We start from the raw sequence: 12,162 nt of genomic DNA, 5'->3' as shown, positions 1-12,162 counted from the left end.
AATTCATTCTGACTCTGCTTTCTGGGCATGTTGAAAGCTGTTAGTTGCAAGAAAAAGGACTGAGTCAGTGTTTGTAGTGATAAGGTGCAACTCTCCTCTCTCAAAACCCTGGAGTGCCTTTTATCACGCCCCACCCCTTCGGTGGAGGAAAACCTGTCTATCTATCAACTGCTGCAGACCCAAGATGATGCCAAGGAGGAAAACCCTGGGAAGCCATTAATCTTCTTGCAATTATGCCTAACAAAATCCTGCTTCTTACAACTCCACCTCACAAACATGGACCTGACACATGAGGAGAGGCACAGGCAGCAAGCAGCAGGTCCAACAGGATTCCCGAGAAGTTAGTAGGAAAGTAGGAACAGGCCAGGTGCCCAACAAGAGGTTTCTTGGATCCAGTGCTTTTTTTCTTTAAAAGATGTTTAGGGGTACTCTCATTTTGACTCAAGAAAATCACCATTTTATAGTTCAAATCGGGAAAAATAAATACAGTAAATGAACTTAAGTACAAAGATTCACAAAATGTTTAGGGGTATGCATCCCCCCCCCCCAGAAAAAAGCACTGTCTGGATTCCATTTTTTAACCCACTGGGAACCCGAAAATGTAGAATCAGGTTGCTGGAGAATATGAGCAGCAATTATTATCATTATTATTATTTTAAGATGCATACTTTGCTGTTTGCTCACCATTAAGGCTCTCTATTCAGAACTGAGCTGATCCAGCAGAACAGAAGAAACACAATACCATGGGGCAAGGTTTATATTGGCCATACTGTACACGGCTATAAGATATTTATTCCAACTCCTGGGATGTTACCTTCAACCTGTTCCAGAATCAGCTCTTACACATAGTTAAACGCACACACATGCAACTTATCATTCAGAAGGAATAATTTTAAAAACCCTAAGTTATAAATAATTTTCACAAAAAATGCGAAGTCAATCTACAGAGCCCCCAAAAGCCCTGCTACAACTTACACACAAAGGTCTCCACATGTGTGCATAAGTCACCACACTTTGGGCAACGCAGCTGGTTTCCGCCTTTGCCGGAGCCTCCAGAACTTGACTTCTTGCTGTTGCCTTCACTAACAGTTTTCTAATGGAAGTAAATAAAACAGGATTTGGACTGTTAGAGCCAGGCAACAGATTTACAAACTTGTTGCACTTCACATTATTCCTCCTCGCCCCTGCCTCCGTCAGCATGTTCACCCAACTAGAAACAAGGTCTCTGGTTTTACCTTGTCCACCCACCCATCCCCGCCTGCCCGCTTCACTCCAAAGTTCCCTGCTGTTTTCTACACAAACATGGCAGCCATGTCCACCCTGTGAAGCTGTTGTGTATTCTCATATATTTCTGAGAAGTTTCTTAGCTCACTAAAATATAAATCATTCATGTGAAGAGGTTTCTCATTAATATCAATGAAAAAAATATAGAGATAAAAAAAAACTAAAGGAGTCTGGAAGCGGCACAGCAATTTGTGCAACTATAAACAGTGCCAATTCTAGATTTAGGACAGCAAGAGGGGCTCCATGCCAGTCTCATGGCTACCCTTCTGCTTGCCCCCTCCCCCTAGGCCCAATCCTGAAATTTCTCAGAGGGGAAGCACAAGTCACTGCTCCGTCTCCTCATTCCTGTCACTACTTATATGAACAGAGAATACAGGTCAACTTGAAGTGACAGCAAGGAGGAGCAGGAACAGGGCCAGGAGGCTCTGGGGGTAGGCAGTGGGGCCTCAGCAGGGGTGCAGGCTTTGAAGGTGCCTGACAATAATGATCCCTGATGTAAGGATTGCATTTCAAAGCTAAAGCAATCTCTCTCTCTCAAAGGCCCTCCACAATTTCAACATGTTTTGTCAGGAAAGAAACAACACACATACCCCAAAGTATTGAATTTAAAGAGGAACAATTTTTTATGATTTTATAACTAAGCTTCCTTGGCTCAACTCAGACATCATGTCAAACTATGTATCACAGTCTAGAATCCAAATCAGGATTTGAGCGTTCACATGCACAAGCAACTTGGATTCATTCATAAGGCTATCTGCAGTGCATCAGGGTCTTTATCCATGGTTTTATGGCATCTCTACACAGTCATTCCCAATTTAGTGTTATCCAGTTGCTATACAATATATTCACTTAAATAGCAGAAGCACGGATTCAAATTGTGGCCAGAAATCATGCTGAACAATTTCTTTTCAAGTTTTTAGGAAGCTTCTAAATTTTGGTTTTTTAAAAAGAGAAAAACCTAAGTACTGTGAACACTTTTTTTTGAAGAACAAGGTCTACGGAAAATGCTTGCATACCTTACTCCCATCTCCTGAACCATCTTTGCTTGCACCATCCTTTGAAGCAAAATATGCCGGTGTTTCAGAGAAAGTTCTCAAGGGAATACTTCTTAGTGACCGTGCTTCAAAAGTCCCAATTATTCCTAAAACAGGAAGGCAAGAACGGCCACATGTAATACCTGCAAAAGAAACAAATTCTTTTGTTTTGCAAAACAAACTCAGCCCACATTGTAGACAATCTACCATCAATCCAGCTAAAGTCACTTATTAGGAACTTTGCTCCAATGAAGTCACTGCATCTCATTTCCACCAAAGGTTGTGACCAAAGGACTCTTTCACCTTCCACAGCTATCAAAGAGCAAGTGTTCATCATATGGTGTGTGCCCTCATTCAATGTGCAAATTGTTTTAGGATCAGAGTGATTGCTGAGGTAGTGGGACTGGAGCAGATGTGTTGCCATATCGATAAGACCTGCTGCAGGCTCACCTATTGGTTGGAGAATAACCTTGTCATGGTGCTCCTAAATCAGATGTAAGGACATCAGTGAGACACTCCAATATGGATATGTATGCAGTTGGGTCATTATGCAGAAGATTCGCAAAGAATAGAGATTCACTGCCTTTGGCTATGAACAGAAAGCTAGCAGCCCCAGCCAGTATGACAAATGGCCTAGGCAGGCATGGCCAAAGTCTATTTCGGGGCCTAATCTGGCCCATCAGTTGGTTTAATCCTGCCCCTGTGGTAGTTCTAAAAAAAGGTTGACAATTTTGGTCAGCCCTCATGCATGCTCACTTTATCAAATCTGGACCTCTTTGAAAAAAGTTTGGACACCCTTGGATGGGAGCTAGAGTCCAACATCTGGAGGGCCACTGATTAATCAGTGACAGTAAAGTTTAGTCAGTAGGCTGAAAGTTAAGAGGTGATTAATGAAAAATAAAACCTTTTCTATTAACAATGTATGGTAACCTTTCTTTGAGAGATTCTAAGTTTACCCATTTTTCCAAATCTGAAAGAAATCATCAACATATGTACTGCACGGAATGAGTTGATTCATAGCAACTTAAAACAGCCTTCCCATGTGTTAGACAGCCCTCTTGTACAAACATAACATGTTGCTCAGACATTTATATGTCCTACCTTTTTAAATGTTAAAAATCAAACCAAGGAATCTTACAAAAAATAAAAAACCACAACAAATTTAAACAAACTCTTAGTACAGTCAACTTGCATGTGGGTTATGTTTCAGGGATAGTCTGTAAAAACACGTATAATCAAGCCACCCCCTTGGAACTGCCCCAAGCAAGCAACGTTACCTTCTAGAGCCTGTGTACCAAACAGGTATTACACCCCAAACAAGGCAGAGCACTTTTAAGCTCTCCACCTTGCTTACTGGGCTCTGTTGTGAGAACCTCCCAGAGCCCAGTATGCAAGGTGGAGAGATAAAAGCTCTTTCCAAACCAGGAAAACACATTGCAGAAAGAGCTTTTAAGCTCTCTGCCTTCCATAAGTTTAATTTGTGTGATTTCATCTGGTTGGGCTTCAACAGCACAGATACATGCTTAACACAAAATAAACTGCAGGAGGAAAGCAGCCTCACAAAAGGTGTATAAGCAACAAAGGCTAACAGTGCAATCCAAAGTACATCTACATACTCAGAAGCAAGTGCCACTGTATTCAGTGGCACTTAAACACGGGTAACTCTGCATGGAATTGTAGGGGTAAGGCTGCAAATACTAAATATACTTTGAAACCAATGGGAATGTTATCTGTATAAATACACCTAGAATTCTGCTTTAATTCATTAAAGCACTTCACAGAAGTTACTTCAGTACTCTTAACAACTCCTCTGCTAGGCAGATCAGTATTATCACCCCTCTTATTTCAATTTACAAAGGGGGATGGGTGGATGAAGCATTTGTTGCTACTTTTTTAAAGGAAATATATTGTTGGACCCCGCATTTGGATGGTGTTTATTTTCCCTGCCTGAAAAGATACATAGACACTTTACAGGGTTACAACATATACCGAAGGCCAGCAATTAGGTAATAAATAAACTATGGACCCAGCCTAAAAGCCTCCTAGAGAATTTGTGGCAAATTTCAACCAAAATTTGAGCTTTTAATTTATTCCAGAATTTATAAACTACATTCAGGGAATACCTGAGCAGGGTATACGAAGCATAAAACAGAATAAAAATGTAAACAAGAAATAACAAGACCAAACAAGATAAAAAATAAACAGATTTGGGAAGGCCTGGGAGAAATGTTTTCAACAAACACCAAAAACAAAATGCTGGAGCTTGCTTCACTTCTAATGGAAGAGAATTCTAGAGAACTAATGATACACCCCAACCCTTGCAAGGGAAGGCTCTCCTATTGTTTTTTATAAAGTTTCTTTGAATGTATTTTATGGTTATATTTATTTTCTCACGACCAGCTTTGGTCTTATTTCGTACCCTGACTCAAAGTATAATTAATGAATTATGTTTTTTAAAAACAGCTAATACACAATTTATGTAGATTTAATCAACAAATCTACACATTCTGGCACACTGGGCTTCAGTTCCATGAAAGCCTATGCCATAACAAATGTGTTAAAACTGCAAATCCGAACCTCACTTTTCCTAGGCTAAAGCCTCACTAAACTCAAAAGGACATACTTGTTGAGCAAAGATACATGGTTAGGATAGCACTGAAGGTGCCACACAATACAATCCTTGAATTGTACCCAACATTAAGTTATACATACCCACTGAGGTCAATGGACCTGAATTAATCGTGCCCATTAACGTCAACGGGCCTACTTTTGAGTGGGATTTGGATACAAACCTTGTTGTTTTGCTGCAAGACATTATTAGGACAGGTTACCCCTCTGAAAGCTGACAGATAATAATTAAATTGCATCCATCTGGAAGCCTGATGGGCTATAATAAACAAATCCTACACCTCTGGAAACTGCTGGATACTAACAAATTAAACCCGACGCAGAAGCTGATTAAAAAAACAACAACCGTAAATAAATGGTGTGGGGGATATTTTTTTTGGGGGGGCAGGCCTAGCTTGTAAAGGGCGGGGCCAAGGCCTACCTGAGGGGACGGGAGGGGGCCGGCTCTAGGCCGCGACCAGGGTGAGCTGGGTTGGGGGGGGGAAGGGGAAAGGGCTGCCCCACCCCCGTTACCTCTGCGCGCGGACGGCAGCGAGGAGCTGAGGAGCCGCGCGGCCGCTGCGCAGGTGTTACAGGCGGCCATATCCGTGGCCCCGCTCCTCCTCCTCCTTCCAGCCGGGAGAGAGCGCCTGGCGTAAACAGCTCGGCCTTCTCCACGACCCCACCGACAGCCTCCTTCTCGACGACCTGTGTGGCGTCACAGGCCCCTGAGGAACTGCGGCTCCCGGCATTCGCGGCGCCCAACCCCGGGGCGCTGGGGGCGGAAGGGAGCGCGCGATGCTTCCTGGGACTAGTAGTCCAGAGAGCGGGGAGGCGGATACATAGGCGGGAAGTGCGGCGGGGGGCGGAGGGAGAGAGATAGTGCATGATGGGAGTTGAAGTGCGCAGGGCGCCGTAGCCTTCGACTGGGTAGTGTATCAATGGCAGAGTAGAACGGAGTTTTCCCCAATCTCATATAAACAGTGCTTTCCCTCCCTAAAAAATGTTTAGGGGTACTCTTATTTTGACTCAAGAAAATCACCATTTTATAGTTCAAATCGGGAAAAATAAATACAGCAAATGGACAAAAGCACAAAGATTCACAAAATGTTTAGGGGTATGCGCGCCCCTGCGTACCTCCAGAAAAAAGCACTGCATATAAAACATTAACCAACAGTAGTCAGGTTCAGTCTGATCTGGACAGTGGACCTCCCATCCATGGCTGCATTAGCCCATCCAATGAATAAAACACAAGCAACAAATAATTTATAAACTAAACATTTGTGTAGGGATTGCTCCTTAGTTTTTCCTCTCCTGAAGATATCTTGCAAGGCAAAGCTCCACTAATGTGGGGAGAGAAGAGAAGGAGGGGTCAGTTGACAGGCCCTCTGTTGGTTTTGCAATGTACTTTCCTGCTCTTAATACAGGCACCAATTCCAAATGATGTGTGATTGCCGACACGGGTCCTTCTGGACCTGGAAGAAGACAAAATGGGCAGAACAGAATGGGACAGAGCAGAATGGGAGCCGCGAAATGGTCACCATCTGCAATGAGAAAAACAGCTCGGTTTAAACTAGGCGTATCCAGATGTTTTGGGTTGAAGCTCCTTTTAACACCAACCACAACCCTTCTAATAGTTTAACATAGTGTGGAATTATTGTTGTAAGTAGCATTCAGTTCCTTTTGTAAAAAAAGAACAACTAATAGATTTAATTAATAATGATGATGATACTAATGGTTAGTGTCCGAGTAGGACCTGGGAGAACAGATTTCAAATCCTCACTTGGCCATGGAACCCACTGGGTGACCTTGGGCCAGTTACTGCCTCTCAGCCCAACTTACTTCACAGAGTTGTTGTCGAGATTAACTGAGGAGTGGGAAAACCATGTATGTCACCTCAAGCTCCTTAAAGAAAAAAGGTGGGCTATAAATGCAATAAATAAATAAATACATAATTATAGGCATACCAATTTAGGCACAGCAGTTGCTGCAGCACCAGGATCTTATCCTGACAAGGATAAGGAGGCTTGTGTAAGCATCTCTTTTCCAGACTGCAGCTTGTATCTCACCTATTTTCCCTACCCTGCAATGAAGCTGCAGGATTGACATTATAACAGAGTTAACACAGAGGGACCAAATACATAGAGCATGGGTGGGCCAACTAAGGCCCAGGGGCCGGATCCGGCCCAATCACCTTCTAAATCCAGCCCGCAGACAGTCCAGGAATCAGCGTGTTTTTACATGAGTAGAATGTGTCCTTTTATTTAAAATGCATCTCTGGGTTATTTGTGGGGCATAGGAATTTGTTCATCCCCCCAAAAAAAAATAGTCCGCCCCCCCCCCCCACAAGGTCTGAGGGAAAGTGGACTGGCCCCCTGCTGAAAGAGTTTGCTGACGCCTAACATAGAGTAATGATTAACATGAGGATGATTTTTATTTATTTGTGTCAACTGGGGGAAAATGATTCATAGGGAGTGTAGAAATTAAATTTATCAGAGAGCATATGTTAATCTTCACCTCTGGGTGGCAGGCACCACCCAGTTTTTAGGTTAGGTGAAGCTGGAATATTTCAGTAACAACTTCCCTTGTCTACAGCGAACTTCACACAGTCCATTTTGTAACAACAATATCCCCACAAAAATCAACAGGCCAGTTTTGTAAAAGTGCCACCCTGGAATAAGTAATTTTAAGGTCTGCAGTCATAGTTATAAAACTAGGGCCCATAAGAGAGTATATAAATAACTCAGCTTCAAGTATTCCAGAAGGATAGTCATATTAATCTGTTATAGCAAAAACAATAGAAAGTATTGTGGCACTTTAAAGCAGTTTTCTGCACAGATTATAACTTCCAAAAACCCCAGCCACCATGACCAGTGGTTAGGGATTATCATCTAAAAGATCTGGAAGGCACCAGGTTGGGGAAGGTTGCCTTAAAGACTTAACCATTTTATTATGAAATAAACTTTCATTGACCACAAGGCGCTTCATCAAATGTAGGAAGCATAATCCTAAATTGGCAAGCATGTATACACATGGAAAGCAAATACAAGCGCAGTACAGACGTTAATAGTTAGATAACCACAGATTATGACTGCAGTCTAAAATTCACATAAAGCCCTGGATTGTGGATTATATTAACTATGCTGCATTAATGTACTGAACTCTTATAGTTTTGGACTAGGGCTAGCAAGAGCCATGTTCAAACTCCTACTCAGCTTCAAAGCTTGCCGGGTGCCCCCGAGCCCGTCACTATCTCCCCCAGCCTAACCGGCCTCACAGGGTTTTTGCGAGGAAAAAATGATTCAAGCATAACTGAGTCATAGCGCCTACTGGGAGCCCCTGGGCCATATACTATAACTATATCTTACCCCAACCTACCTCACAGGACTGTTGTGCGGATTTTAAAATAAAGGGGTGGTTGATAGAATCGTGTGCGAACACCCTGGAGAAAAGTCAGGATATAAACGCAATAAAACAAACAAACAAACAAACAAACAAACAAACAAACAAACAACATATATTCGGCATTTTAAATTGGGGGGGGGAGTAAGAGAATACCCTGTAGCCCTGTTGCTGGACTCCAGTTCCCATCATCTCTACCTATTGGCCTTAGTGGCTGGGTCTCATGGGAGTTGTAGTTCCTCCAAAGCCAGACGTTTGCGCCCTCCCCCGCCCCGTGTGCGCTTGCGCGTAAAGTGATTTCCCCCGTCCCACTCATTTCTTCAAATCACGTGACAGAAGCCCTTCCGCCTCGGTAGCTATGGAGCCTGTCGAGCTCAGGCTCCTTCCATCGGGCCCTTGCCCCTTTTAGGGTGTGTGTGACGTCGAGTGATTGGCGTGCGCCGTTGGCCCGCGCCCCGCCCGTTTGGGAGGCGGGGGCGGGAGAGCAGCGGGGTTGGCTGCTTGAGGGCGCCGCGGGACGAGGAAGAGGCGACGGCGGCGGAGGGGGCTGGGAAGATACCACTGACGTGAGAAGAGGAGGGGGGGCGGATACGATATTCGGCTATCCCTCAACACCCCCCACTCCGCCCTGTGGAAGATCCGGTAAGAAATGGATCGGGACCTCAGTGAGGTCGATGGGGTACAGTGAGGAGGTGCGTGTATTGCTGTTGCTACCTCCTCCTGTAGATGAGGGAAGTAAGTTTCCAAGGGGTAGTTATGGCGAATAAGGTGCTGTTAATTAACTAACTGCTGTTAATTTGAGAGTGCGCGTGGTGGAAGCGGTTAAGTGTGCGCAGGAACCACGACGGGTCCAGAAATCCCTCACCGAGCCACGAAACTCGCCTCCTCGGTCTGGACTACCTCGCAGGGTTGTTGTGAGCATGCAGGCGAAGGAAGGTGGGAGAGGGAAGTTCTCCGGAGAGAAGGGGGTGTGCGCATTTACCTAAACAGTCAGTCTCAAGTGTTCTGTGGTGGGTAGCTTGTTGCAGATAGTTGATGTCGAAATGATAATATTTATATTTTTCAGGAAGGGGAGGTTGGGAAAAGGGCTAAGCTGTGGAGAGGGGGGAGGTCCTGGGCAAAAAGGCGGCCGTGGGAAATGGGGGGATGCATTTAACTTTGCAATGTGCCTTGTAATGCCTTGTAAACATGGTTGCTTTACACTCATAAAGTTTATGATTTTTTTAACCAAGCACTTTGTTGTTGGTGTGCAGATGTAATGTATTGTGCCTTCTTTAATCAGGTGACAGTTCTTAACTCTTAACATGCACTCTTTATATCAGCAAGTATCCATAGTGTTTAACAGAATAATGTAAGGAAAAACACAGGCCTCTGCCCCGAGCAGCATACAGTCTATGACTTTGAAAGAAAGGGAGGGCAGTGGAAAGAGAGAAGGGGAGGAAAAGTGAAGAATATTGAGGAGACCTGTTATTGCTGCTCTGGCTTACTTCCAGTAGGGGTTGAGGACTGTGTGTGCAATCCAAACCACACCTGCTCTGATGTAAATACATTTGAATTCAATGGGGCCTACTCTCGGATAAGCGGGGTTATGCATTGCAACCCAATGGATTATGCCAAAGACTTGGTGGGGTAGCTATAATTGTATGTTTATGCAGAAAAGTAGCACGTAAATATGTTTTGTCTTATACATTTATGGAAAGCAAAATCATATAACCAAGAAAACAAAAACTGGTTTTCAGTGGGAGAGTGAAAGCACCATTGAACTCTGTAAGACTTGATCCTGTGTTGCATAAATTTCTGCTTTAAATTTCTGCTTTAAAGTTCACCCAAACATTACTTGCACACCAAGCTCCCTGCACACACACAACAGTGCTACGTGTATATATAGTAAAGCACACGTGTCGTGGCAGGTTTCTGGAAGAGACCTTCCCTTTTATGTGTGAGAGAATGCCTCTCCAAAGATTGTGCTGTTTTTTTGAAGTTTGATTGATTTTTAAGTGCTCTTACTCGAAATAAACTTAAAAGTTGAAATCTGCTGCCTGGACAATCTAGGGGTGTCTTTGTTATTGTTTTTTAGTTGTTGTTTTTCCACAAAAGCTACTTAGAGCAACTTACAGAAACGAACATCAAAAACAATCTTTTTAGAGCAAACCTGAGCCAGGCAGCAGCAGGTAAAGTAGCTACTTCATCGGAAACCCTGCTGGCTTATGCTGGCCAAGGTGGGAGAAAAGTGTTCCTACCTCTCCCCCCAGCTCAAAGTTTGGCCTAAAAGTATTGGTCCCCTCAGAGGATCTGTGGGGCTTTGCGTCCAAAGCTGCCAGCACCCCATTTTAGGTCTTTCTGTAGGCTGCTGCCGATGGTACTTTCCTGTCTTCAGCAGGGGCTGCAGCAGCAGTACAGCCACTCCCACTCCACCAGCTGTGGTTGACAGAGGATCACCTTCGCTATGTCCTACCCCTCTGGCATCAATGATCAGGGTGTTAGGACTGTGGTGTAAGGCTGCAAACCTAAATGCACCAGAGACAGTTCCACTGAACTCAATGAGATTTACTTCTGCGTAAATATGCGTAGGATTGTACTGTGATCAAATGAATATTTGAAGCCCAGTAAGAATGAAAAGATGGAGCTTCAGCTCACAAAGCCCAGTGATGGGAGTTCAGGGCCCAAGAAGAAGTGAGCCAGGTGTAATACCAAGGACTTTTACAAAGCAAACTCTGGGCTTCCAAATGAAATGGATTGATTTATTACATTTACGCTGTGCTTTTCAAAATTGGTGCATGATGGAAATCTATCTCATAACTTCAGTGTTATACGAAATGTGTATATACCCAATACATACATGACATATTCTAGGGCCTTTCTTGGGATGAATCGGAAGGAAATATTACCTCTGTGTTGGGAGCAGGATGCCTCTGAATGCCAGCTGCTGAAACTCACAAGTGGGGAGAGTGCTGTAGTGATGGTGGTGAAATTTGGGTTCTTTATTCCTGGATTCCAATGTAGCTGATGAGTTTGTTCAGGGTGATGTGATGATGCTGGAGAAGGCTATGATGGGTGGGAAACCTTTCTCAGGTCCTGCATTCCCTTCTGGGTAACTTTTGGGGTAGGGGGAAGCATGCCAGTTGTGGGGCAGAACAAAAGATAAAAAGTAGGTACAGCAATACATGTAAATTTTACATTTGCACTTTCAAACATACCCCCCACCCCCATTCATCTTCCGTCTAGGCAAGCAAGGGGCATAACCTTTGTTAATAGATACCTTCCAGCCAGGCAGAAACACCTGGGGTGTGAAGCAGGGTCAATGAGGGGTATGACATGGGGAGACTTCCAAGAACCAAATAGAGAGGTCTGGAGGGCTGCATTTGGCCATGGAGCCTGGGTTATGGTGGTGGAAGTGGGAGCTTATTGCTATGTACCCACGGAGTTGCCTAGGTGCACCTAATGCTGTAAATCTCTGTGTTAGAGTCTGTTCCATGCATCCCCCAGCAACAAATCAATATTTTGGTGCTATATCTGTTCAAAGCCATGTACAAAGTCCTGTGTCTTTGCGCACTATAGAGCATGTGAATGTTCTGAAGCATCTGAAATCTAATATCGAAAATCTTTCTGGTTTCTACCTTTGACTCGAGAGTATGGAATGCACGAGTAAACGAATAAAAATCCTTTGGGTCCATCCTATGATCTGGATTACAAGTCTATGCAGAGGGTTGCAGTACTTGGAGCTTAATAAGTTGTTGATGGAAGTTGGAAATAATCCCTTTTAAAACTTGGGTCAGAAACTATTCTTGAGTTGTAAGGAAGAAGGGCTGTACAGTACAGTATAAGTTATAACCAG

General features: G+C 43.8%; 2 protein-coding genes across 7 annotated transcripts in view; one reads left to right on the top strand and one right to left on the bottom strand.

Moving 5' to 3' along the window:
* The window catches only part of CLPX (caseinolytic mitochondrial matrix peptidase chaperone subunit X), a 28,713-nt gene extending 23,040 nt beyond the window's left edge, over positions 1 to 5,673 (bottom strand). The window contains exons 1-3 of one of the 3 annotated variants that reach the window (XM_082198504.1): positions 5,460 to 5,673; positions 2,301 to 2,461; positions 976 to 1,093 (exon numbers count right to left, since the gene is read on the bottom strand). In XM_082198504.1, coding sequence (XP_082054630.1) covers positions 976 to 1,093; positions 2,301 to 2,461; positions 5,460 to 5,529 — 349 coding nt within the window. In that variant the 5' untranslated portion in view covers positions 5,530 to 5,673. The remainder of the gene's footprint in view (positions 1 to 975; positions 1,094 to 2,300; positions 2,462 to 5,459) is intronic. The other 2 variants (XM_082198503.1, XM_082198502.1) reach the window with 2 other exon arrangements.
* A 3,048-nt stretch (positions 5,674 to 8,721) lies between these two features.
* The window catches only part of SPG21 (SPG21 abhydrolase domain containing, maspardin), a 22,998-nt gene continuing 19,557 nt past the window's right edge, over positions 8,722 to 12,162 (top strand). The window contains exon 1 of one of the 4 annotated variants that reach the window (XM_082198784.1): positions 8,722 to 9,019. In XM_082198784.1, coding sequence (XP_082054910.1) covers positions 9,002 to 9,019 — 18 coding nt within the window. In that variant the 5' untranslated portion in view covers positions 8,722 to 9,001. Of the gene's footprint in view, positions 9,063 to 12,162 lie in introns of all 4 variants that reach the window. The other 3 variants (XM_082198786.1, XM_082198785.1, XM_082198787.1) reach the window with 3 other exon arrangements.

This window comes from Podarcis vaucheri (assembly GCF_965113315.1).
Source record: "Podarcis vaucheri genome assembly, chromosome: 14".
Classification (NCBI taxonomy): domain Eukaryota; kingdom Metazoa; phylum Chordata; class Lepidosauria; order Squamata; family Lacertidae; genus Podarcis; species Podarcis vaucheri.
The sequence above is the reverse complement of the archived record's forward strand: the minus strand, read 5'-3'. Positions and strand labels throughout refer to the sequence as shown.